This window comes from Formica exsecta, unplaced genomic scaffold, assembly GCF_003651465.1.
Source record: "Formica exsecta isolate Colony F162 unplaced genomic scaffold, ASM365146v1 scaffold465, whole genome shotgun sequence".
In the NCBI taxonomy this organism is placed as follows: Eukaryota; Metazoa; Arthropoda; class Insecta; order Hymenoptera; family Formicidae; genus Formica; species Formica exsecta.
Genome location: NW_021851887.1, coordinates 990,439 through 1,015,209, shown reverse-complemented (window position 1 = coordinate 1,015,209; position 24,771 = coordinate 990,439). Strand labels below are relative to the sequence as shown.

Sequence of the window (24,771 nt, the reverse complement as noted above, 5' to 3'; positions counted from 1 at the left end):
AGCGTCATATTTCTTGATTTATCTTCTTGTCGTTTTTGATAAAATATGATACCCATTTTTTATTTATTAATTTATTAATTTAAACATACGCAAAAACAATTATATTATATGTACAAAAATATATATTTATCGCGCAATTAAAAGGACTATAAATTATCTGTTAAATCTGAAAAACGAATATTTCGATTTAAGAATTAGCTTTGCACTCCGAACGATTGGTTATCGCGTGTTCATCTCCATAAGAAAATCAGGACTTTACTCTGAAGAATTAGTAGTATTATTTCCGCGAATATATCTATATTCTAATGAAAAAGAAATTAGTACCATAATCGAATTAAAATAAAAAGAATAAGATTCATAATTCTATATGAGATAAAAAATTTGTCAAAAAAAAGAATGTTTAATCTTGAGTTTTCTGAAATTTAAATAATTTGAGTTGTACTAGTCTTTTTATTTATTTTTCTAAAAATACAATATTATCTCATCCATATCAAAGAATCAACCTAATAATTCATATTATTATATAATTTATATTAATAAATTTTTTCTATATATAGGAAACGATATAAAAAAGTAGTTGAATGAGTTGAATATTGCAATTTTTTATGAACGCGCATACATATTAGTTATATTGTCAATAACATATTATTGTCGCTCTCAATATCATCTATTATGTCAATATGAATCATAAATGAATCGTTGAAAAAGGCATGAGTCAAGAGATATTTACTTTTCAATCAATAAGAATTGTTTGCAGTTCTCATAATGTAATTTTTCTAAATTGAGAGGGGTGTTTAAAACCCACTTTTATTACCTTTTAATAATTTCACGGTAGCCTTTTTTATAATTTAATGTGAAAATTAAGTGGCGCTTTTTTCGAAATCATCGATTCAATTGTATAAAATACAATTCACTGCATGAATGCAATATTCGCTTTGCATTGACGGTTAGTAAAACTTTAAACTCGGTAGCGGTGAAATGCTTTGAATATGACGTACGTACATACCTTCGGCTATTCGATTCTTGAGAAACCACGCGATATTACTTTGCCACAAAGTAGATAACTTCGCGAGACTACACTCTTTTCTTTTAATTGCATCCTGCATCGACGTAATGCAACCCACCTACTGGGTCGCTCGGAGCGACTGCTAATCGAACTATGTTATTCAATTTGTTATCCTGTTGCCTTGCACGTAAAATGAATTAAAAAGAAAAGCAGAAAAAAGTGCTGCATCACAAAATCACATTTACTATGAAATACTCTACTGTATATCGAAATTGGTGAAATGCCAAGTACGTTTTCACAACACAGTTGCCAATGTAAATGTTTTCGTATTATATAAATATTATAATCGCGCTATGATTTTAATATTATTTCAAAAGCTTCTGTCGCAAAGCCGGTCATTTTATGCCGCTCCAATTGCACTAATTGCAATGGTAGAGAAATGCTGATGGTCGTGTATCTTCGACTTACGATAAGCGTGTCACTCGATTGCTCGAAACAAGTAAAGCGTCACCATGCTATCCGAGTAATTACGGGCCTGTTGCTTTGACAGCTTAGCTTAATTAACTGTAGCAATTCCCTTTCTAACGCGAACTGCAATACAGATTATAGTCTGTATAATACACAAAGTATTGTATCTCCACATTTAATAAGAATCTTTAATAAATTTAATGTTGTAATCTTAGCGATAATTAAAAAAAATATATATATATACATATATATACAATATTCTCATTATGGAAATATTTTTAACATTGAAAATTGAAAACAAATTAAGTTTCTTCAAGTTGCTGTTATTTAAACAAAAATTCTACTATAAATTTTACTAAGATATTCGACATTGAAAACTGCAGTTACTTTCTAATCTCCAAACTATCGCATGATGAGAATTAATTTCACATTCGTAACAAAATGTATCATTTACGAAATTTAACGCTGTGAACGCATGGAATAATTAGTCATTCAAAGTAATCGCAAAAGAAATAAATAAAAAAAATAAATAAAAAGAAAATGTGCAATTGGCGGTGCAAACGTGATGATCGTGATGTTTTTGAGATGAGAATGTGACTTACGGCAAAGTCAATGCGATGAACGAATAAACGCGTTCAACCGTTGTCATTTCAGACGATGACCGCGATCTCTCCTCGATACGTCGCACACCTTACGTTGCGTTAAAGAGCATCGCACATCCGGCCGGCCCCAAACGCGCGAGGGTTGATTGACCGCCGGTGGCACAGAGAGCACGGTGCACTATCGATTATACGTCTGGCAGCAGCACGTGGTGCCTGCCTTCGACTAGGCCAGTGTGCGCGCGACCCTACGCCCTATCACAAGGGTGGAAGCCGTGGAAGGGTGGCGAGGAGCACCAGCCGTTCACTCGGCGCATGTTATCGGCGCTTTAAGTGGGCCGATAAGGATCCGGCCGCTCCGAGATTCGAATGATGTGAATAAACATATTTTGCTGAGACATAAAAGTACGTCCTGCGGAAATATTTACGGCATATCCTGCTAATATCGATATTATTAATCGTTGTAAAAAATTAAACTTGATAATTACAATGCAATAAACTGATATCATTTCATATATATTTTATACGATCTTTTTTTTAATAAAAAGACGCCGAAATAAGTATCTTTAATGATAAAATACCGTTATTGGACGGGAAGATTTCGCGCAACAGATTATCACTATTCTGATAATACGAAGACGGTGCTGATGATTTTACCTCCTGTATTTAACTACCGATGGTAGTGCTACTATCTTTGCGATTGAACTGACGAAATCGCGAAGAAAATCAAAGGAACGCGTCTGCGCGAGTCTTGACAACGATTATGCTCTTTAAAGTTCTTTACCCTAGTGATTTTCCATCGCAGAAATATATTTTTTGTTCATATTTAGTGTATGTTCCGGAGTAGTACACAAATTCTTTAAAATATTATTGTCCTAGCTCATAATCATATAATCTTAGTGATGATTAAATAATACATAATAGAAATTTTCCATGAAAAATTATAATTTTGATAAATAGATGATCAACAAACTTAAAATTAATTGTGAAAGTCTTGATTAATTATTTGTATATATTATTGCTCTTGCAATAATAAATATTGAAAAAATAATAATATAATAAATAGAAAAAAATTGTTAATATCTCCAGATGAAAAAATTCAAACGATTATGATATAAATTCAACACAAAATGTAAAATTAATTAATGTTGTTATAAAATTAAAATAATATATAATGTTTATTGTAAAATTATATATAATTAAATATGCGAAACGAATTTTCTCTCTTAACACAAATTGCAAATTAGTTAATCATAAAAATGTTATTCTCCGTTTAACACAACTTATCTAAAAAAAGTTTAATTTAACGGGGTTAACCGACATTGTGTTGTAGCTGTTAAACCGGCGGACTTTAAATCATTCGGAATTTTGCATGCGCGAAGAAAATGAATTCGCCGCAGTCACGCGAATCGTCGTTACGTGCCGAGATTGAGCGAATGAGTTACTATTTCTTTCGCGAAATAAATCAAGCTGTGCAAAAATTAGCCCCCATTAAAATGCGCATGATGATAGAAATATATTTCTTTTTATATACGACCAGCTATTATTACAATTCTATTATACTTGCGTTTCGCATCCCTCTATCGTAATTTTGCTTCGTGATTATTTTTCATTTTTCTGATATCCATTCTTTGAGAATTGCATCATAGATACACGCAACGCGTGCAAATAATGTCTTTTTAAGTTTCTTTATAATCTAAGTGATCAATATACATATATAAGTTAATATCAATTCCTTTTGCGTCGATTAAATGCACCAGTTGTTATGATCCAATAATCTTATATTATAACAATACTTTTTAATCTAAAGTTTCATTTAAATCAATTGATTTTGCTTTTCTTTTTATATCTTTCAAAACAATTATTTTACTCGATATTGAGAAATTAAAAAGATCTACTTTCGTAAGAGATAGAGAGTCGGCGACACCGACCCCTGATTGTTTCATATTAATCGTTATGAAATTGTAATTCATCGGGAAGTAATTTGACGATAGTAATTACAGCACAACGCTATTGATTACAAACAACAAAGAAGTGAAGGAAGTAGTTTGAGACTTCATCGACACACACAAAAAAGTGTTGGCAATAATCTTTTTATTTATTAAGAAAAGTCTCCCTGTTATATTAGCATCGTTGAGTAAGTACCGTGTCAGTTTCGCGCGAGGATAAACATATACACTCGTAGTTTGTTCTCGCATAATTCCCGCACGCGTGTAGCAAAATAAATCAGATCTTTTTTTTCCTGTACGAAATTGTCGTTGCGGCGAATCGCCTTCTGGACGAGTCGTTTATCCAAGGCGCTTTACAAGTATGCCGTAAATATCGTACAATTAAATACATCGAGGATAAATAGGTCGTCTTGTTCCGTAACCGTAAGGTTTTTCAAAGAGGCTTATATTCGAACAGCGGGGGAGGGGAGAAGTATGACTAATGCTTGCAATTATATTTGAATGGCAAGAAAAGCCGCATTTTCAAATCGCCTTATACGCTAATATTTATAATTACATAATTCATCACAGCAATAAACAAAATATATGTGTGCGCATGTGGATGTACAAAACTCGTGAGTTATCATCTCTCTTTCGTGTCTCTCCCTTTCGTTTTCGCGCGAGCGTTTCTCTCGCGACTTTCAATTACTCATTTCCACACCTTACAAATTAGAGCTTACTTTAGAAGTATTAAAGTTACATCGTGTAATATCTGTTTCCGGAATTCAATACAGTCGTATCGACTATATGGGGGGATCGTACGTTCACGCTGTGTGTAGATGTGATAATTTAATATCGTTAATATACGCACGCACGCAATGTGTATCAGTCCTGTGGAATTTTGTCAAAGAAAATCGTACACGGGATCATTCCAGTGTGTAAAAGTAACCGACCGTTCATACTTTTGTGATTCGCATAAGGCATTAGAAATTGTATATTTAAGGCATATCGGTTGTCGTTTCTGTTTCGCATTTTCAAACGCGCATAAAGTAACAAGGCCTGCACTGTGTCACTATTATTAGATATCTCGTGTCTCTCAAAATAGTATATATGTATATATATATATAAAACAATAGAGTCGTACAAAAAATATAATAAAATATTAATATAATATATATGCTGAGAAAATATTAATAATTATAATAAAAAATGTTTGCGACGGCAATGAACTAGGCGTCTACAGTCGAGAATTGCTTCTTGCTTTCGGAGATGAGATGCTAACGATATAAAAATGCAGTAATTACAAAACTTACGTAAAATATCTACTCGTATGTATATGACTACGTTTTCGCTTATCGTGTGAAGTTTCGTGTGTGTAGGGAGATTAGGACATCGCGATAAGTCCATCCTATCTGTATAAAAATAAGAATCTGTCTTCGTTATTTAAATGCTCAAATATTTAATATAATTCGAATCCATACACTTTCGCTTACTTCAACAAATCTCCTGAATTCCGGAACAGTCCATTATTTAGAAAATATACGATATATACAATAAAAATGTGTTTTTAGAGTTCAGTTTCGTTTCTCTTTTGGCTGTCACATTTACGCGTATATGAGATTGATATCACAGAGTTAATGGATGACGAAATACGTACTAAAATGTGTATCCACGAGTTCCTCTACGTACTTTTTTTCTTCTATCGCTTCTTCGCTTCCCCTATAGTTAACACGTGTGGCTTCATATATGCAATATATATCTGTGTGTACATATATACGCATATGATCAATAAAACTTTATATATGTACAATTGCAGTGTGTGTGTGTGTGTGTGTGTGTGTAGTACGTATGTGAAAGTGCCATTTGATAAAAATAGAAAATTATTGAGCTTCACGTGATGGACCGTATTCTCGGCTTCCCTCCCTCGTTCGTAATATTGTATAGATTATTATGTTATTCTTGTTTCATACACGAATCAGTACAAATTTCACAGATTCCAGGATGTTATTTAATCAACGCTATACAAATTAGTATTTTTAAATCTTATCAACCCAGCCATATTATCTCCTCGGCTAAAATGTTGGCAATGAAAATCTATGATTTATTATTAATACCGTCACACACACTGCCGCTAATATGAAAATACTTTGAAACACGAAATAGATCAAATTTTCAATCAAAAAGTAACAATGAGTGTTGCAACATCCATATAAAAATCCAAATAATATAAATTATAAGAAATATAGAGAGTTACGATAAAGATACAAACTATATTTCTCGAAATCATCCGATTTACACACGATGTAAATATTAATTTTCAGATTATATGTAAGTATCGTTAGTGAGAATTGTACGCTATCTTAATTTTCGAAAATGCAATAGAAAACACACGAATGACTCGTTGATATTTGTACAGTACGCATTTGTACAGTTACATTTGCAAGAGATTATATACGTATTAAATTGTCAAAAAAATGTATCACCGAGTATTTAAAAGGAAATATCTCATCGTGATATATGAATCCAGCGTGGCGCGGATCGAAACTTGATCGATATTCGAGCACGACGATGTAAACCGATGCAGAGGCCATACATTTAAATTGCGATACATATGTCGAATTGTGTGTGATAACGTCAATGATAAATAGGAGGTAGCGAGATTTGCGATTGATTTATTCCAACATCCACTAGCTCTGTGTCAGAAATGCAAAAGCACTATGTATATTTACACGCGACGAGTGCGTGTTTTAATGCATCCGCAAATGTACCACACTCAGTCATCTATATGTTAGGCCTATCGAAAATCTTCGACGATGCGACAACGTCGTTCGATAAGTTTATCAATGTGATAAAGCAATGATTTTTACCTTCAACTTTCCAAAGATGCTTTAAAATTATTAATTTCAGAATCACAAGATAATAATCTCCGGAGAAAAATGTGTCAAGGGAAATGTACCTCTTCTATACTATGCAATTTTAAAATATTGGATACAATATAGAAAAGCTCCAGAGAGATAAACAAAAATTAAAAAGAGCAAAAGAAGCAATTAACGGATGTCAGTATATAATATAATCAAATTTAAAAAACAAGAACTACGCGACAAAAAAAAATTTAATTAATAAATTAAAGAATAAAACCACTACATATAAATGAACAAATCCTGAGTTATACAAGTAATAATTAAAAAATTGATATTTTTTAACAATTGTCTTGATAGAATTGTAAGCTTGAAGCTTAAATTTTGTTTAGTTCCAGTTTTTTGATAAATTTCGTATTGATGCATATTCGATTTTTATAGAAACTGACATGAAATAATTTTTTTTTATTTGCTAAATTTTTTCTATTCTTTAAGTTATTCCGATTCATGAACTTATAAATGATAATGTAACACGAGTGTCATACGTACGCGGATCTTCGATTGCGAGGCCGATCTCGAGAATGTTCTTGAAAATGCACGCACTTTCAGTGACAATATGCAATATCGTGAGCGGTATACTGTTATACTCTTTTAAAAACAGTCTTTATACAATATTTCAATTATATTATGTACAATTATTATATATACTAGCTAAAAGATAAAACCTATGTCTCTTGCTTTATTTTATATTAAATACGAGTTCAATCTGTCAAATTGTAATTACACAGCATATCCCAATTTTCAATCGAAAATAACTCAATTGAAATATCTCGATTACTTATACCCTGGTCGTATTTACAGTAGCGCGGTAGTACTTAAGAATATACATGTGAGTCTTCGAGTTTAGATATTCAGAAGTGGTCGTGATTCGAGGCTGTCGTATAAACTACACACTTTCGTAATCTCAAAAGTATTATCCGAGATAGAATAGAATATTTAAAATGCATATGTACGCGACATAAATTTGTTTGAAGTACCAAATACCATTTCGTATTGTGTATTTTAAAACAATTTTATATTCTAAAGCAAATGTTTAGAATACCACAGTTCGCGATAAATTACGATAAATTATGTTATAAAAAATAATTGTGTACAAAACTCGCGAACATATACAAATAGTCTCGTTGGGAACAATCGTGATTACTAATTTGCATGATTAGGCTGCTGTTTCAACGAAACGGAAATGAATATATCGATAATAATTATTAGCTGCACGCTTCCCACATCGTTCTTACGTACTGACAGCTCGTCTATCGTTCAATAGCTATCAAACTGTATGTAAGCTATATACACTTCCAGAAACACGCAATACCTGAGAAGTCGTGCTGGAAATTGTAGTACCTCAAGTTCTTATGTAATAGCTGCAGATCATCTCCAGAGTAATACGCGTAGCGTATTAATAACGGCATAAGCTGCTGTACTTAAGGTAAACAAAGACTGGGACAACGATGGAGCAAACGCTGCGTTATTAGCTGCCTTTGTTAAATCTTCACACACCCCTGTAACATAATATAAACGTTGAATATTTATATCCTACCTAGGATGTTCGCAAGCATTTAAACTCAACGCAATATATCTTAAAGCTATGACAAAGTACTGTAATTATTTTGCCATTTTTCAACATTACAATAGAAATGAGTAAATTATTCCAGTAAGATATATTATCTATTTATTGTTTATTACAATTTTTTCATCTGCCTAATATTTGCAATATTAGAAATAATATCTTTTAAAAGTATTATCTTCTTACAACGTTATTTTTATTCAATCGAATACAATTCCTATTATGAATAAGTTTTGTAAAGAATTTTAATTAAAATAATTCTTGATTAAGTAGCCTTTATAACACTGTTGGTAATTTGTTGGCTGTTTTATAATAATTATGTGAAAATATCTTTATAATTACCTCGATTTGACAGTCTATATGTATCTTCATCCTTGGATTCTCTCTGACAAGTACGCGATGGCCTAGACAGCCATAATTCTTGCTCTTGTTGCTTCTGCCTGCCGCCTCTTCCCAAGACTCTGTCTCTGACACCTTCAAGACGCATAGAAAAACAAAACGTTTGCCCTAGGTTGGCTTGCAATTCGGAATTCCGTTGCGACGCTATCGTGTACCACATTCCTTTCTCCTCCCAACTGCCGTGACAAAAATAGGCTGCCAAAATATATCAAGTCCTTAGTTTTCTTGCTTTTCTATGTGTGCATGGACACATCTCTAATAGATTATAAAAAGCGATCGTGCAAAATTGTTCATATTTACCAATCTCTTCGTGTTCGCATGTATTGGCGATTATCATTTCAGTTTGATCGGACGAGGAACAGCCTACTTGAATGTCCGTACTCCTGCACTCCGCATCCTCGGTGTTGTCCTGCCAAATTCGCCTTTTGGTCGTCCTCGATAAGTCACTACGCCGCTGTCGCCTTGACATGGGAGCTGATAACATATCCGATGGAGCAAAATCCATAATTTCGTATCGTCCTGGATTAGGACATTTTCTCTGATGCAAAGACGTGGCTGTAGAATGAAAATAGATGTAATTTGCATATGCATTTTGCTGTTCGCCCACTAACTCCATTGAACCCGTAATAACGTGGAATGCGCGGTACGCAATCCTATATAAATATTCATAAGCGACGATATAACATGGATTAGCACTTACTTATTAAGGTCGTATACGGCATCGTGGAAGGATCGGAGATGGAGCACGCCTCGTCTGGCATAATCGCTTTTTGATCTGCAATGAAAAAATAGAAAAGTGTTTCGTATACATCGCGCAATCGATTTTTAATTCAATACAACAATTTAATTTAATTTAATTCAATGCATACTCAAAGTATATTTACCTGATTGCTGTATCTCAATAATACGACTGTCTCTTTTGTGGAATATCATGCAAACGTAACCAATGTCGCTGCAATCATAAGTAAGAAAAGATTCCGTTGACGAAACTGAATAATATGTTTTAGAAACCGCAAGAGAAGTGAGAAATTACTTACCAGCCGCTGGTGACATGAGCGACTAGTTTCACTTTATTCCCCATGCTTTCGTTCGGATACAATTTTTCTAAATTATGACAAACGATTTTTTCCTCATGGAACGCTTCGCCATTGACATCCTGCGCTTGCGCCTTTATTTTCAGAGTGGAATTCTTGTTCGTGAAGTGATAGTCCTTCGTACCGTCGAGAGAGTGCCAGTCATGGTGCTCAGTTACCCAGACCGGATATTTACATCTACTGTGTTCTTTATCGACTGTTAACAAAAGGATATAGAAGATTAAATAAAAACTTTTGTTGATTCTGAAGGAGATATTTTCATTTCGCACAATTACCTTTAGTAAGCTTTATGGTGGGTGAACCCTCAGAAACGGTGGTTAAACCATTGCAAGTCGGATCGCCAGATTGGGCAAGCAAATAAATCATTTTTCCTTGATGATGAGGCTTTTCTTCGTACAGAAAACACCTATGAGTTCGTAAAAATATTATTTAACGATTTCTCAAATTTTTCAGAGGCTATATTTTATTCTTCTTTTTTATTAGTTATCGCGTTTTTATGAGTATATATATTTATATACGCCTTATGAAAGTAATAAAAAAACATAAGAATGACAATAATGGCTACGTGAAAGATGACAAATAAGCGGTTAATCATCTTTTCACCTTGTCCTAATATCAGCTATAATCTTCTAATGCCATAAACATCATGCTAAAATGTGACTTGCTAAAACCGCAATACACAAACATCTGGCGTACAGGTGCAACGGACGTAAATAAGCAACTTGATGCACACAGTATGCCATGACAAAATCGCAACAGCGAAAAGCCACTGCTGTCACGGATTTGAAAATAATACGTTACATGGAATTAAAATGACATGGTTCACCTGTACATCTTTGCACTCAGAACGCTTCTCCCTCTCAGGGTTCCCACCAGATATTTATTTCGGCCATCGTTCCAAACGGCAAGGCATTGTAGTTCCTCGGCTGCAAATGATCAAATATATTTTATATAACATAAAAATATGTGTTGCAAAATAAAATTAATTTTATATATTATATTAAAAATGTATATTATATTAAATATTCAAAATATTTAATTATACATGTGTTAACTTTTTTAAAACTGTCGTTAAAAAAATAGAATAATAATGTTCGCATAAAACTGAAAAAGAAACTTATAACACTTCTTCAAAGACTATAAAAATGTTATTAAGCAGATTACATTGAAACTGTCCCATTGTGTGGATATTACTTTTATAATATTCGTCCGAAAACAATTTGACAAAGTGTTTTATACCTGTACAATAGTAGTATGATGTATTAAGCGCGGTAAATCAAAACGTTCCAAACCTTACAGTATAGCAAAATAGATAATACTTTAGCAACGATCAACATACTGTTACTCTCGGTCCCTTCGACGTCCGGACAGGCCTGGTACTTGAGAAGAAGCTTACTCTCGTCTGTACATTTCTCCGCGAGACTTATAGGCATTGTACATTCGCCGTAACCTCGATTATACGTGAATGTGAACGACGACCCGCTGAATGGGCAGGCTATCGGTTTGGAGTTCATGCGGAACATCGAATACAGCATGTCATCTGAGGTGATCGTACCGCACATTTCTTCCAAACTTGTTCGTTCCGCGCTACACCACGGGCCTGGAGAAAATATTTTTAGTTTTAACGACCTCTTATTTCTATATGTCGCAGATTCTTTATAAATTTAGCCCCTTTACAAAAAGCTAATCAGTAAAAATTCGACGCTTTATAAAAAGGCTAGTTTTCCAAAAAACCTGCGATATCGCGTTTCAAATGTAATCTCAATATCGATAAATTTAGAGGATGAACGTACCTTCACGATATTGAATAACGTTCTCATGTCGTCCGTTGATAATCATACAATGATAGCAGTTCTCGGTGCTATAACTGTAAGCAAAATTTCCGTTGTTAATCCTGAACGAATATTTGATAATAAAAAGACATGATTAATTTAATATTTTTTCTGATATTTAGATGAGCGAATACTTACAGAACGACATATTTGTCATCTGTTCTTTCGACGCAGACTCTATCTCCGAGAACGGTTGTATTTATAGCGAATACGGGTTTCCCATACTGGTACCATTCTCCCGTCCAACTTGATGGAAACACACAAGATCCTAAAACGTAAAGGAGCTTTACATTAAGACACTTCGTCGTGATAAGTTCTAATGTATTAATTCTAGCAGATATACAATTATTCCTACAATCACATAGTAATATAATAAATCAAATAAAGCATTATAGAATGCCAATCGCATTTAGTTTTGAATTTTTTGATAAAGTTCTCTTAAATTTTTAATAAAAAATTTTTTTCTCTAAAAAAAAGAACTTTCTTAACGAAAGAATCGAGGAAAAAATATTCTAAATTTAAATATATTTTTGTAACTAAATCTGTCTCTTTTCTTAAATTAAAATTCGATTAAATTAAAATCCAAAATAATAATAATAATAATAATCACATAAAACTTAATTTGCAATACACGCCATTAGTATTCAAAAGTATTTTAATATTTTATATATTACATATATATATATTATAAATCATGAGTTATACGTGTACTTCTGAGTGCAGGATGAATCTAAAGTCAAATCTCGCAAACGAGTTTTGTTCCACGCATCACAAGACGCATAATGAATCGTGAAAATATTTTGATTGTTGATTCGTCGGATATAATGAACCTTCTACTTTAGAAACAGATTATTTCCTTCTTGATTAAACTCTACGTTCATTTGATTCAGGTGAAGAATCCAAAGGCGAAGGATCTCTTGATTGGGGGAATTAAGAGGCTCCACGTGGTCGGGGCTTTCATTAAGAGGAGAGCGGACGATTAGAAAATTGCTATCGGACCCAATATCACGATTGCTGCGGTCGGAGCGTGAGAGTCGGAATGATGAAATGAGACTGGCCAGCAGCGTGTTCCGTTGCGTTGCGTTGCATTGCGTGTGCGTAGCGAAGCGAGAAGCAACGCGCGGAATGCGCGAGTTAAAAAAAAAGTTAACGACTCGCTCGTCATTTCTCCAGCCTTCGTCGCCTGTTTGTCTTAGTCACTGACCGCCTAGGATGATCTGATGAAAAGTTGCCAGACAAGAGGACATGAGCGTTCTAGCGGGAACGTTTTCAGACATACAAAGCAGAATGCTAGCTGATAGAGAGCAAAGCTCTCTCGTGAATGATTGAACGCCTTCGTTCTCTATCGGGATTCTAAATGGCAGAAGAGTATCGTTAAGCTCTTTAGGCGCTTCAATCTCTTGGAGGCATTTTGCCAGATGCGTCCCGATAAAGTAAGTCTTTATTACTTTCCAAGATATTTTGGCAAAATCAACAACATATATATTGTGATAAATATAGCAGTTCCTAATAATTATGTAAGATAAATATATGAAAACATATAGAAAATATATTTTACATTATAAAGAAGAGAGAGAAAGATATTACACACAATGCTCTTTATTCGATCGAAGAAAAATGTACTGAAAAATATATATTAATCTCATTATTATTGCAATATTATTATCACCCAAAAATATAAAAAAAGAGGGGAAATATTATGTATTGCATTTCATTAGAATACAATTAATAAGGTATAAAAGCATGTAATTGAATAAAAAATATTGAACTTTTTTATCTCACATAAAGATTAAGTACAATATTATCCGATGAGAATCAAGCTGTCACATTTAGCTTGGCGTGTGTAATGACTTTGGACTTCAAAGTTGATGTCAACTCGACTTTCATGAATTAATGACCTTTTCTATTTCGAGAAATGGAATCATTTCGGTCTGTCCGTCCTTTGGAGTTCTTTATAAAATATGAATCTTATAGGCCGTGGTCCCCTGAGAATAAGCGATAAACGCCCTTGGCCGAAGGGTTAAGGTCCAAATGTTCGGCAGTGCGTATATTTACCGGCGCGCGATGTTTAGTGCGTTCGATCGAACGCGCGCGTACATTTCGGGGTGGTTGCTTGCTCGGCGGCGCGAACGGTGGCGAATGTCAGAAATAGCCGGGGAAGAGAGGGCGGAGGAACCGGAGGGTGGGTGCGCGAAGGGAAATGGGATACACACGCGACAACGTCTACGGGGTGTCGCAGAGAACCGATCCGGCCTTAATATTAATGACGGACACATCGGCGAAAATGTAGTCGCTGTTTTCCGAGGGGAAATTTCGTGGGAAAAGTCATTAAAGTAACAACCGACATTAATCATCTCTAATTAGAGCGCTAAAGTATTCAGAAAAGTGGCGGGGTTACTTAAATTTAAATGAGCAATGAAATGTCGCCCTCTCGAGGCACTCCTACTTTTTTAATTCACGAAAAAAGCAGACTCATCTTCGATCGCGTTTATAACTCGAAGATTATTGCGTATTCGATATCTGTCTATAATTCAATCTAGGAAAAATCAATTGTATAATGAAGGTTCTAGGGACACCTTATATGTGTCAGACAGTGTGCGCACGTGCATCGCGCGCGGCGAACCGAGCAGCCAGCAACGTGGAACGCGGGTGAAAAGGAAGAAGGGCGAGGAAGAGCCGTCGACCGTTTTAGACACGCATCTTTCGTCGGAGGAACATCATTTATCTCGACGCGGCCCGGAGGGAGAGGGAGGGATGGGACATTTCGCTTCCCGACCCTCTCTTTTTTTTCTCTCTCTCTATCTCTATCTCTGTCGTATTTGTCTTCGATGAGAAGAAGCGGCGACAGGCGACAGATACCGCGGACGCGCGGACAGCCGCTCGACAGACGGCGGCGGCGGTTTTGTGCGTCTCTCCTCGAACGCACGGTTAACAGCTCTTTTTGAGAGAGGTCCGATGAGAGCAAGGCGCGAAGCCGTAGAAAGCGGGGGAGACGACTCGTTAACGAGCTAACGAGCGCGCGGAGTCTCATCTGCGCGGCGCGAGCGAGTCTCGCGCGTATGAGAGTCCAAATCGGACGAAGAGACTTGCGAGAGACAGGAGAAAACGTATATAAGCAGACGACTTAACTCGAGGAAAACATGACGAATAGACTTCTTAACGGAAGTAGGGTGTGTTCTCGAGTCTACATTTAAATATGCCCTTTTCGTACGATGTGTGTTAGGTGCATTCGGCTGTCCACGTGGTAATATTTCTGAGACCGAAATGACTTTTCCCTTGACAATGTCGAGACATGAATAGTTCTTGAGCAGTAACTCATTAAGAGAAAGGGGTTCTTAGCGTATTATTCTCTTTCAGAAATACCGCACGAAAATGAGTGATGGAAACTTATTTTTTAGAAATTAATTTTAAGGTAACTTTAATAAATTCTTGATTTGAATCATAGTCATACCCTGCTATTTAACATTACAGCTTTAAAAAATATTGAAATGACAAAAAAATTTCGCTGTGCAAACGTCAAATCAAACTCTGGTAGAGAACAAATTATTTCAACTCTCAATGAAAAATATCATTCTATGTATTTATCAAATATGCCTTTATTTCGGAATACCATGAAATTTGCCGTTATATTTTGTGCAAATAAATTTAATAAAAAAATGCCAGTGATTAATATCGTATTTTATTTATTTGTATAAAAAAACAATAAATAAAAGCTTTATAGCTTTAAATGCCAAATTTTAAATTAATATAAACTTATTGCAGAGAACAATTTAACACATACACACATACACACACACACTGAATTATCAAAATAATTTTCATAAATTTTACTAAAAATTCTTGTTCCTTTATCTTTAGCACGTAATTTGAAAAAAAAAGAAAAAAAATGCGCAAATATATATATAGCAAAATAAACAGTAGCAATTTTCTTAGACGTTAAAAATTAATGTCATCTGACATCGCATCGACTTGGTGACTTCACTCGATAACATTGCGCTTGACACCATTGATGCAATAGATCTTAAAGACTTAAAGTGACAGCGAACATCATGATACGCCGGCATATGAAAAGAAGACGTTTTACGTAAGTGGCATTTAAGGACGCGCGTATATGGGGACGAGTAGACGTAATTATTTGCTATTACTTCATTGTTCGCGCATTATCGAAGACGATGAGCGTGCTCGGCAAGATCGAGATATACATATTTGCACACGGCATACACACACACACACACACACACACACACACACGCACGCATATGTGCCCGGCGCGTTCATAAGTGACTCACCGTTTGCAGAGGGTAGATCGACCAATGGTAGTATCAGCAGCACCAACACCGACACTGGGGTGAGGAGCCCTTTTCGGCGCGGGAACGACGGTTCCTGCATCCTGGAAAATATACGCACATACTTTCATTATACGCACGTTGAAATATGCAGGGCGGTCTTGTGCGCGAATTTCTGACGCATACAGAGAGCATTTCCAGAGGCATTTTATTTTTCTTCGATCATATCAGAGAGAAGTTATGAGTTGTTAAATATAATTGTAAATTCAATCGCACACACTATATTGATGTAAAATAACATCGTATATAATTGAAAGATCAGATCACTAATTATATTTAATATCAATATACCTTTAAATTAAAATTCGAGCATGTCACATTGTCATTGCATTATTATTACTCGATACGATATTGTAAAGTTATGTAGCATTAATTATAATAATTAGTCCATTGAAAAATTTCTGTTTCTCAGAGGAAATAATTTACTGTTTTAAAAAGATACATGATTTAAACAAATTATGAATACTATTGATAAATTGTATCAAAATACAATATGTGGGTGTGAGATTGTAAATTGTAATCTTCTCTTAATTTTTAGCTTAATAATTTTGTTTGTATTCAGTCAATCAACAATACGCGTTCAAGTTTTTTCTTTAACTAATTATTTTGCAATCGTAAAATAACTAATTGCTTAAAATCTATCATAGGAGATATATAGGTTATATGATATAATCTTTGTGTGGTGTTATTAAAATATTATTAAAAAACGGAAGAGAGAACGTACCTCGATGAGATAATAATCGCGAATGACATCGTGCGCGAATATTAAAAGTAGATCGGTATGTAAAGTAACATAAAGTAGCACGAACCACGTGTCCGATCATAAAACGTGAAACATGAATAGTGGGGATAGAAAAAAGTGACAGATATAATTCAACGTATAAAAAAATAAGATAAATAGATGACTTGGTTTATTTACCTAGAAAATGCTTTAAGCAAATATAAGAGAACTAAAAAATAATATCAAGATAATATATATTGAAGTACATATAGTATCTTTGCCACGATTGTTATAGTGTAATAACAACAAATTAAGTATAAATTAATATAAAATATAATAAAATTTTTATTTTGCATAAAAGAAAAAAATTTGAACATGAATATATAAATCCGGAAGAAAAGATGTAATGTCTCTTAAATTAATAAACGGAGATAGATACAAAAATAATCGATTAATTTTATTTAAAACAAGTAGGATTATTAAGTTGCCAATTATTCAATCGAATATTTAATTATTAATCATATTATTTATTTCTATCCTACAACAGCATAATCATCGAAATTATTTTTTGCTCAAATTTAATTTGATTTCGTTGATTCAACTCTAATACAATTTGTTCGATTTAATCGATACATATTGTTTGATTAAAATCAGAATAACCTAATTCCATTCTACAAAAATATTTGCGAAGTAGATCCTGTGCGTGTATATAATATTTACTCGCGTTCCAATTTACGGAATAATTTACTTATTTGGACACTAAAATACAGACATGGAAAAAGTTGACATCGTAATACATTGAAAGTATGACTGTAATGTCTTTCATCATGGGTATCATAAGTGAATTATTTACTTGATAAAATTGATACCTTGAAAAAGGAACGACTAATCCCTTTCTATGACGTGGAAAGGAACGAATGTCGTGTACATACAACATTTCCTCACCGTACAATCGTTCTCGTTCCACGGAAATCTCCCTTATGTTTATCGCCAGTAAAGCTGACGCTACGTCACGCTATATGCTCATGTGTCTCGAAACTTGATCAATTGCTCGATAAAATCAATATGTTGAAAAGAGAACAATTCTATAACGCTGTTCTATGACTTGCAGATTAAAAATTCTATGTCCTATTGATATACAAAAATTTCCATGAAGAAAAATTCATAAATGTAAGAAGATCAAACATATTTTCATTCAATCACCGATGGTTTTAAGAAAATAAACATAAATTGCGTTGTTTTTATAATATCACCAATTTTTATGATATCAATATGAAATTTTTATTATATAGTTATCATTTAACCGTGATACCGTTAAATCGCGATGATTTTCTAAAAATATTAATTATATATAATCGTTTTCACTGTCACATATATGCAACACACATATATTATATACACACATATACTATATTCCAAAGAATCTAAAGAAACAGGATAAGAAGACAACCGTCTCATAAAAAGACAGAACACATAATTATTCTGCACATTTCTTTTCTCCTTTCTGATCGCACTGTTTCCACAAAAATCCAAGATTTACCTTACGTATGTCGCGAGAAAAAAGTTGAACACTTATATCGCGCTACCTCGCCATAGATTGTCGAAAATGGACAGTCGAAACGTTCGCCAAGGATCGACGCCACGATCGCGAATCTCGTGAAAAAAGGATAAATGACAGCGAGCTTTCGCGACGCGAAACACACTGTCCACCGTCTATCACATCGAAATGAGAGCGAGTTGCGACGATCGGCTATAGAACGAAAAGAGCATCCCGGTGGTTACCCGGCGGTAAAGTCCGAGACGCGATGACGAACGTCCACGTACGTATTGCCACGTGAATGGAAAGAACGGTGATGCATTATTTAACAAGATACACGTGTACCGCTCTGCTTTGTCACGACTTACGTTAGCAATGCAACACCGATGTAAAACGCTTCTGTCTCGCGTTCCGCGGACGCAAGAGCACTCGTAGCCCATATCCGCACGCACGTTTTACGCATCCGTCACGCAGTATCGATCGTGACATTTCGCGCTGAAGGATCAATCTCGATCGGACGCTAACATACTTGATATTAATAACGTCGTTGGACACGTACAAGTGTATTTTGAGTTGACAATATAATTATCGAGAGCATCTCGTATGTAATATCTTTTTGACCTTTACATATTTTATAATTTTTGGATGTGCTAAAAAAAGAGGGTTTTATGTAATCGTTGATAAAAATACAAGAGTATTATTTGTCATAATAATGTAATTTAATTTATTTTACGGGAAAGAAATCATTTTTAGATCTTAATTTATAAGCTTAGTTTAATTTTTCATTTGAAGAATATATTTCTGGTATGACCTGATTTTAGAAAAAGGGAAGACGTTGATTTGACGACGTTGACTGCTTCCAAAAAAAAAAAACGCTTTTTAAATACTCTAGAAAATTGGAATTTTAGTTTTACGTTCCATTTGAAATCGATCAAAAAAAGATAATTTAATATCTATTCCTCATTATTTCTCTCTGAGGATCTATCCTTTTCATAATGTTGCAATAATGTTCTTTCAATATTGAATTATTCCGCGATCGCCATTATTCTCGTCTGTCCTATAGAAACTGTGTGGCTGAAACGACGTTTGATAGCAGTGGGAGAACCTGTATTATAGGTAGGACTATAATTCTGAAAGGGGCAAAGAATATACCGTTAACTAGATATAATTATTCAATTTAAGTTATTGACGTGACTAAACACTTGTCATAGTAACGTAGTAAATTTATTTAGATATGGACACAAACATTTTTTATTTTACATCACGTACAATACATCAATCTTTAATGCAGATTTCCGAAATAGAACTATTTTCCTCGTTTCCAGAAACGTCAACATAATGATTGCGATAACCCCTCTTATATTATTGCGAATAAACAAATCAACGAATAGTATAATTATGATGACGTCTCTAGAAAAGAGGAAAATATAGTGCTATTATATATATTTGTTTATTCGCAATATATAAGAAGGGTTATCGCAAATCATTATGTTGACATCTCTGGAAACGAGGAAAATAGTTCTATTTCGGAAAATCTGCATTAAAAGTTGGGGTATTATATGCGATCTAAAATAAAAAATGTTTGTATCCATATCTAAATAAATTTACTGCGTTACTAAGACAAGTGCCACGTCAATAACTTAAATTGAATAATTATAATTAACAATATATTCTTATATATATATTCTGGTTCTGCTATAACGTTAAGCGATATAGTCTCATAAGTACAAAATATTTTTAATATTATTTTTTCTTGAAAAAGTATCTTGGATCACACAAAAGATTTATCTACACACATTCGTCGTATAAAATACTCCATCGATAGATCTTTTTAAAATCTATACATTTCGCGTTATATGTGAACGCATGCAGAACAAGTTTCCATCTCTGCTTCAACGAGATCACCGATATATTTGCGTTATATTTATCTTAAATGTGATCCAGTTATTGATCTCCAAGGCTGCCGCAACTCGGCATACTTAATAAATAAAGACTAAAATAAATAAATACCAGACAGACAACATATATATATATATATATATATATATATACATACATACACACACATAGACCTATACACACCGCTGTAATTTCTAACTAATACTCACGATTATTTCGAATAGAATATTGTTTATTCATACTGTGAATCACTATTCAAATAATGATGATAATGATTAGCAGTTTTATATCTTGATGACAAACGAGACGAATTGATTTACGTTGTTGGAAAAAACAAACATTATTTTATCATTAAAGTCGCTTTGTACGCAGTCGTTGCTCTCAATATACTACATTTACTGCTCAAATCGATCTTTCGATTCTAGGAATAATAACGATGATCATTTATCAAATTAAATGTGTGTGGTCTTCTCAGTCATGATGACATTAGATTCTAATTAGAATGTGATCGATGATGACTTTTGACATTCACATTTTTATGTAATACGCTATTCGTATCGTTATATTTCGTTAATTTGTATTTCAAAGAACATAATTCATATATTATAACAAAAACAATATTTATAATATAAATTTAACGCGAATTAAATAATTTAAAAATGTAACGATATGCAACGATATTTTTTAATTAAAATTATAATATCAATTAATTATACTAATCAAACAATAAACGCAATAATAAACAATAATTGTAATAATAATAGCACATAATGGCGAGCTTTAAAAAATGAAATACGTTAATAAACTATTTGTCTCTTATAATACTTTGCAGATATACATATAGACTTAATTATTAATGACGAATTTCGCAAAAAGCCGTGTCAAATATATTTCATAGATGATATTTAAGCCCAGATTATATTTGAGACATTTTTTAATATAGGGCGATAAATTATACCTGCTGTACAAGATAATATTCTCAGTTATAATTTATCGAGGCTCTACAAATGCAATACAAAAAAAAATAGATAAATCAAGGATGAAACTGCTGATGATCTCAGGTATCTCCGGGTACCCTGAGGATGACTCAGGAACAGGTCGGTAAGAGAAAACTGTCGGCTACTATCTGGAATGGGACAAAAGGCAACCGCGAAGTCGAGCCGGTTGCACCAACGTCGGTTAGCCTTTAATCTCTCCTCTGTATCTTTATTACGGCTACGATTGTATGATGCAGAGGATCGTGTGTAATAAGGGGAAGAAGATATCGCTAGCCGATTGAATAGCCAATCAAAGCTTGATACAGTTGATCAACCCCATGGGTCGCTTGTATAGACATTAGACCTGCTCTTTTCAGTCATACTTTAACTCAATTCTTGTTCTCTCGCGTGTGAATGTATATCTGTCTTATTTTTAAAAAGGTGGACAGTATTAAAAAAAAGATATGCCAATGATGCACAAGATTAAATCTAATACTAATAGAATCGATAGGTTTAAATCTGTTCCTTTGAATCAATTCTTTTTAAATTCTTTATATATTTTTCTACCATTTTTTCCCTCATTTTCTCTAGTTTTACAAATTTAATGACTTTTTTCAATAAAAATTGGGTTAAATTATCTTTGTTCACTTTAATACTGATTAAATATGTTTGTAAAATAAAATCTTGAAAATCAAATTTCTCTTAATATATTTGGTACTTTAAACGAAGAAAAAAGAAAGTTTTATCATGTATTTTTATTTCTGTATTTTTTTATATTTTCATAGATTTTACAATCGCTTCTAATTGGAAAAATATTAGCGTTTGACGTTTTCGTAAACAAAATGTAAACTGTAAATTAGATAGTTTCCGTAAAAATGAATTATAGGAAGTGTGAGATATACTCATTATATTTATGAGGCGGAGAATATAAATGTAATTAATAGAAGAGAAAGGGAAGCAGTATTATATTGACGAAATGTATATTTAAATAAAATTTATATATATTTATATATTATATATCTTTCTTAACAATTGTCAGCGTATTAAAAAATGTTTTCTTCAATCTTACTTCAAAATTCCAAAACATTACCCTATCCGGAATACATTCCTTATAACAGCTGTTTAGACATAATTATGTTATATACTTAATAATAATATTAAATTCTTATTTTTTTCTAATGCACCGTAATATTAAATTCTTATTTTTTTCTAATGCACCGTAATTTGTTCGAATTTTCTTTCTTTATCTATGTTATACGTAGAACTATTAATTCGCGAATTCGCTAAATCACGTTAACTGATCGATTTTTCTCCCTTTCTTTTTCTCTGTCTCGCTTCCACCCTCTGGACGAGGTGTTTCGTCGACGGGGCCCCCCCCGAGATGCACAAAAACGTAACGAAACGATTCTCGCGATGTACGCGAACGCGACACTTGGATAAACGCCCGTTGGCGAGTACGCACGAGCGACGAAATGGGGTTCGCTGACACCGCGGTGCGCCCGTACGTCGTCCTCGTCCTCGTCCTCGTCGACGTCGTCTCGGCAGCGGCGGAGCGGCGCAAAGCGAGGCAGGTTAACAATGGCGGCGTACGATGTGCGCAGAGAGGAGAGGGAGAGAGCTAGTTGACTAAAACACCGCTAGATGTCGCGACGAGGCGGCGACTGTACACGTCGTCGGCTCCGTTCGGTTCGACTCATGCTCTTCCGTTTCGCGCCTTAGTCAGCTTCCGGTCGTGCACCGGAGCGGAGCAGATGTGTCAAGTTGTGTGTTGTGTGTGTATTTTTATTCGAATTTATTTTTTTTTTTACTATTTGTCTCGTAAGAGGCTGAAAAGATTATATTATTTATTAAAGATTGTATCTCTTATTATTATTAATTTATGAAACTTATTTATCAAGACTCCTACCCGATGCTAATAATACGTAAAAGGATATTTCGCGCCTTGATCCTTTGTATCAATGCACCTTCTCTCGGTTAAAATAACGAGGAATCTTTACCTACTAATTTTTTCAAAAATTAAAAAGTGTATTTTCAGTCTACATGTCTTATTAAAGTTTCAGAACTCTAAAACAATTGTAACTAATAATGCTCCAATTTTTCTATTTAAACAGCTTTAAATAACAAAATGTTTTAATAACACATGTTTCTTAAATAAAATACGAAAATGGATTGATCTCTGTTACTTTAATCTGTCATCATTTTTGTCCTGCTGTTGTATTATATTGATTAAAACTACTGGAACAGTTTTAATATTTTACTCGCTGAAGTATTGTCTGTTTTTAGATATTTTACAATTATCTCAGTTATTTTATTATCCTATCCTATATTATACGCGAGAAAAAATATAATTTTCCTATTTCTCCTCATCAATCGTCGCAATCAATTTAGTTTCAAGCACGCGAATTCAACGTTTTTCTAATAGATTTTATAATGAGAAACGGCGTTCAATACGAAGGAATATAAAGGAATTCTGCGTTTTCCGAGTACCGACGTGTCTGATCGAATACTTTGCTGTCCATCGCTCGACCTCGAGAGGACGGTAGTGGAAGAGACAGGCTTCGAATACGAGTGCCTTATAAAACGTGTTTGCACCGATAAAGCATGTGCTCCAATATAAACGGTATGTAGGAATTATATCTACGTTTTTCTCGAGTCTTAATGTGCAACTTGCAATGTGACGCAGCGCGAATAAAATGTTTTGCGCGTGTTTTATTTTCACATTTGTGCGTGCGAAAATATAAATTGTATAAAAACTGAAAATAAAAAGATAAGAAAGATATCGCTTTCATAAGAAATTTATAAAATATTTTCATCGGAGATAATAATTAAAAAAAAAAAAATAAATTAGATATCTGTTGAATGAAAAATCGGTGAAAAATTTAAGTTGACTTTGTTGTAAATAATACATTACAAAATAGAGAATGTGTCGGAAAATACGTGTGCTCCGTTTTTATGCAATATTACTATAATATAATCTTAATTAAAATTTATAATCTTACTTGCGTGCTCCATTTTTGTAACTTCCTGACTCAGCCATGAGATCCATTCTTTTTAGCTGCTCTTGCTTACACATTCAACATTTAAAACGAACTGAGCATACGTTTAGCCATCGAGTATGGAAGAAGAGCGAGGGAAAGAATTCTAAAAAAAATTACTGTAGAAAGTAACAAAAAAAAAAAAAAAACGAACGGACCCATAATTCACCGTATACACGATACAATCCTATTGTATTTACGCGACCTAACAGTGTAAAATACTACTGACCATGGCAATTTTCTGAAAACTCCCAAGTTGGAACTAAGTCGGAAGATTAGAAAATAACGGGATAAAACGAGGAGAAAGAGGAGCGATACATAAAAAAAGGTCATACAATAGATCGGCACCGGAAAAAAAATTTCTCGAAATCGAAGGACATGAGAGCACCACGTGCGAGGTTGCTACGGCGGGAACGCGCCGGGATTCCGACGTGATCGATAACGGGGG

At 33.9% G+C, this 24,771-nt stretch overlaps 2 protein-coding genes across 3 annotated transcripts in view; one reads left to right on the top strand and one right to left on the bottom strand.

Annotated features, from left to right (window-relative positions):
* Positions 1-4,150: 4,150 nt before the first annotated feature.
* Positions 4,151-24,716, bottom strand: LOC115241037. Of its 2 annotated transcripts, none has more exons than XM_029816547.1 (13): positions 24,288-24,716; positions 16,098-16,198; positions 11,947-12,076; positions 11,770-11,843; positions 11,316-11,576; positions 10,803-10,902; positions 10,252-10,382; positions 9,920-10,172; positions 9,767-9,834; positions 9,583-9,657; positions 9,183-9,437; positions 8,826-9,077; positions 4,151-8,418 (listed from the first exon to the last, which is right to left on the bottom strand). In XM_029816547.1, exons 1-13 carry the CDS (start codon positions 24,359-24,361, stop codon positions 8,288-8,290), a joined length of 1,905 nt encoding a protein of 634 aa, XP_029672407.1. In that variant the 5' UTR covers positions 24,362-24,716; the 3' UTR covers positions 4,151-8,287. The 2 variants fall into 2 exon arrangements, with proteins under 2 accessions (XP_029672407.1, XP_029672408.1); XM_029816548.1 differs by lacking the exon at positions 24,288-24,716 and adding an exon at positions 18,416-18,594.
* Positions 22,992-24,771, top strand: part of LOC115241036 (phospholipase D3-like) — a 12,618-nt gene continuing 10,838 nt past the window's right edge. Inside the window, exons 1-2 of the mRNA XM_029816545.1 lie at positions 22,992-23,060; positions 23,711-23,908. The gene's annotated coding sequence lies outside the window, so the exon portion shown is untranslated. The remainder of the gene's footprint in view (positions 23,061-23,710; positions 23,909-24,771) is intronic.

Coding starts and splice junctions, on each gene's coding strand:
- LOC115241037 (XM_029816547.1), bottom strand. CDS start 24,361: ATGTGTAAGCAAGAGCAGCTAAAAAGAATGGATCTCATGGCTGAGTCA. Junction 10,173..10,251: donor CACCATAAAGCTTACTAAAG/GTAATTGTGCGA, acceptor TTTTGTTAACAG/TCGATAAAGAACACAGTAGA. Junction 9,658..9,766: donor TATTGAGATACAGCAATCAG/GTAAATATACTT, acceptor TTTTCATTGCAG/ATCAAAAAGCGATTATGCCA.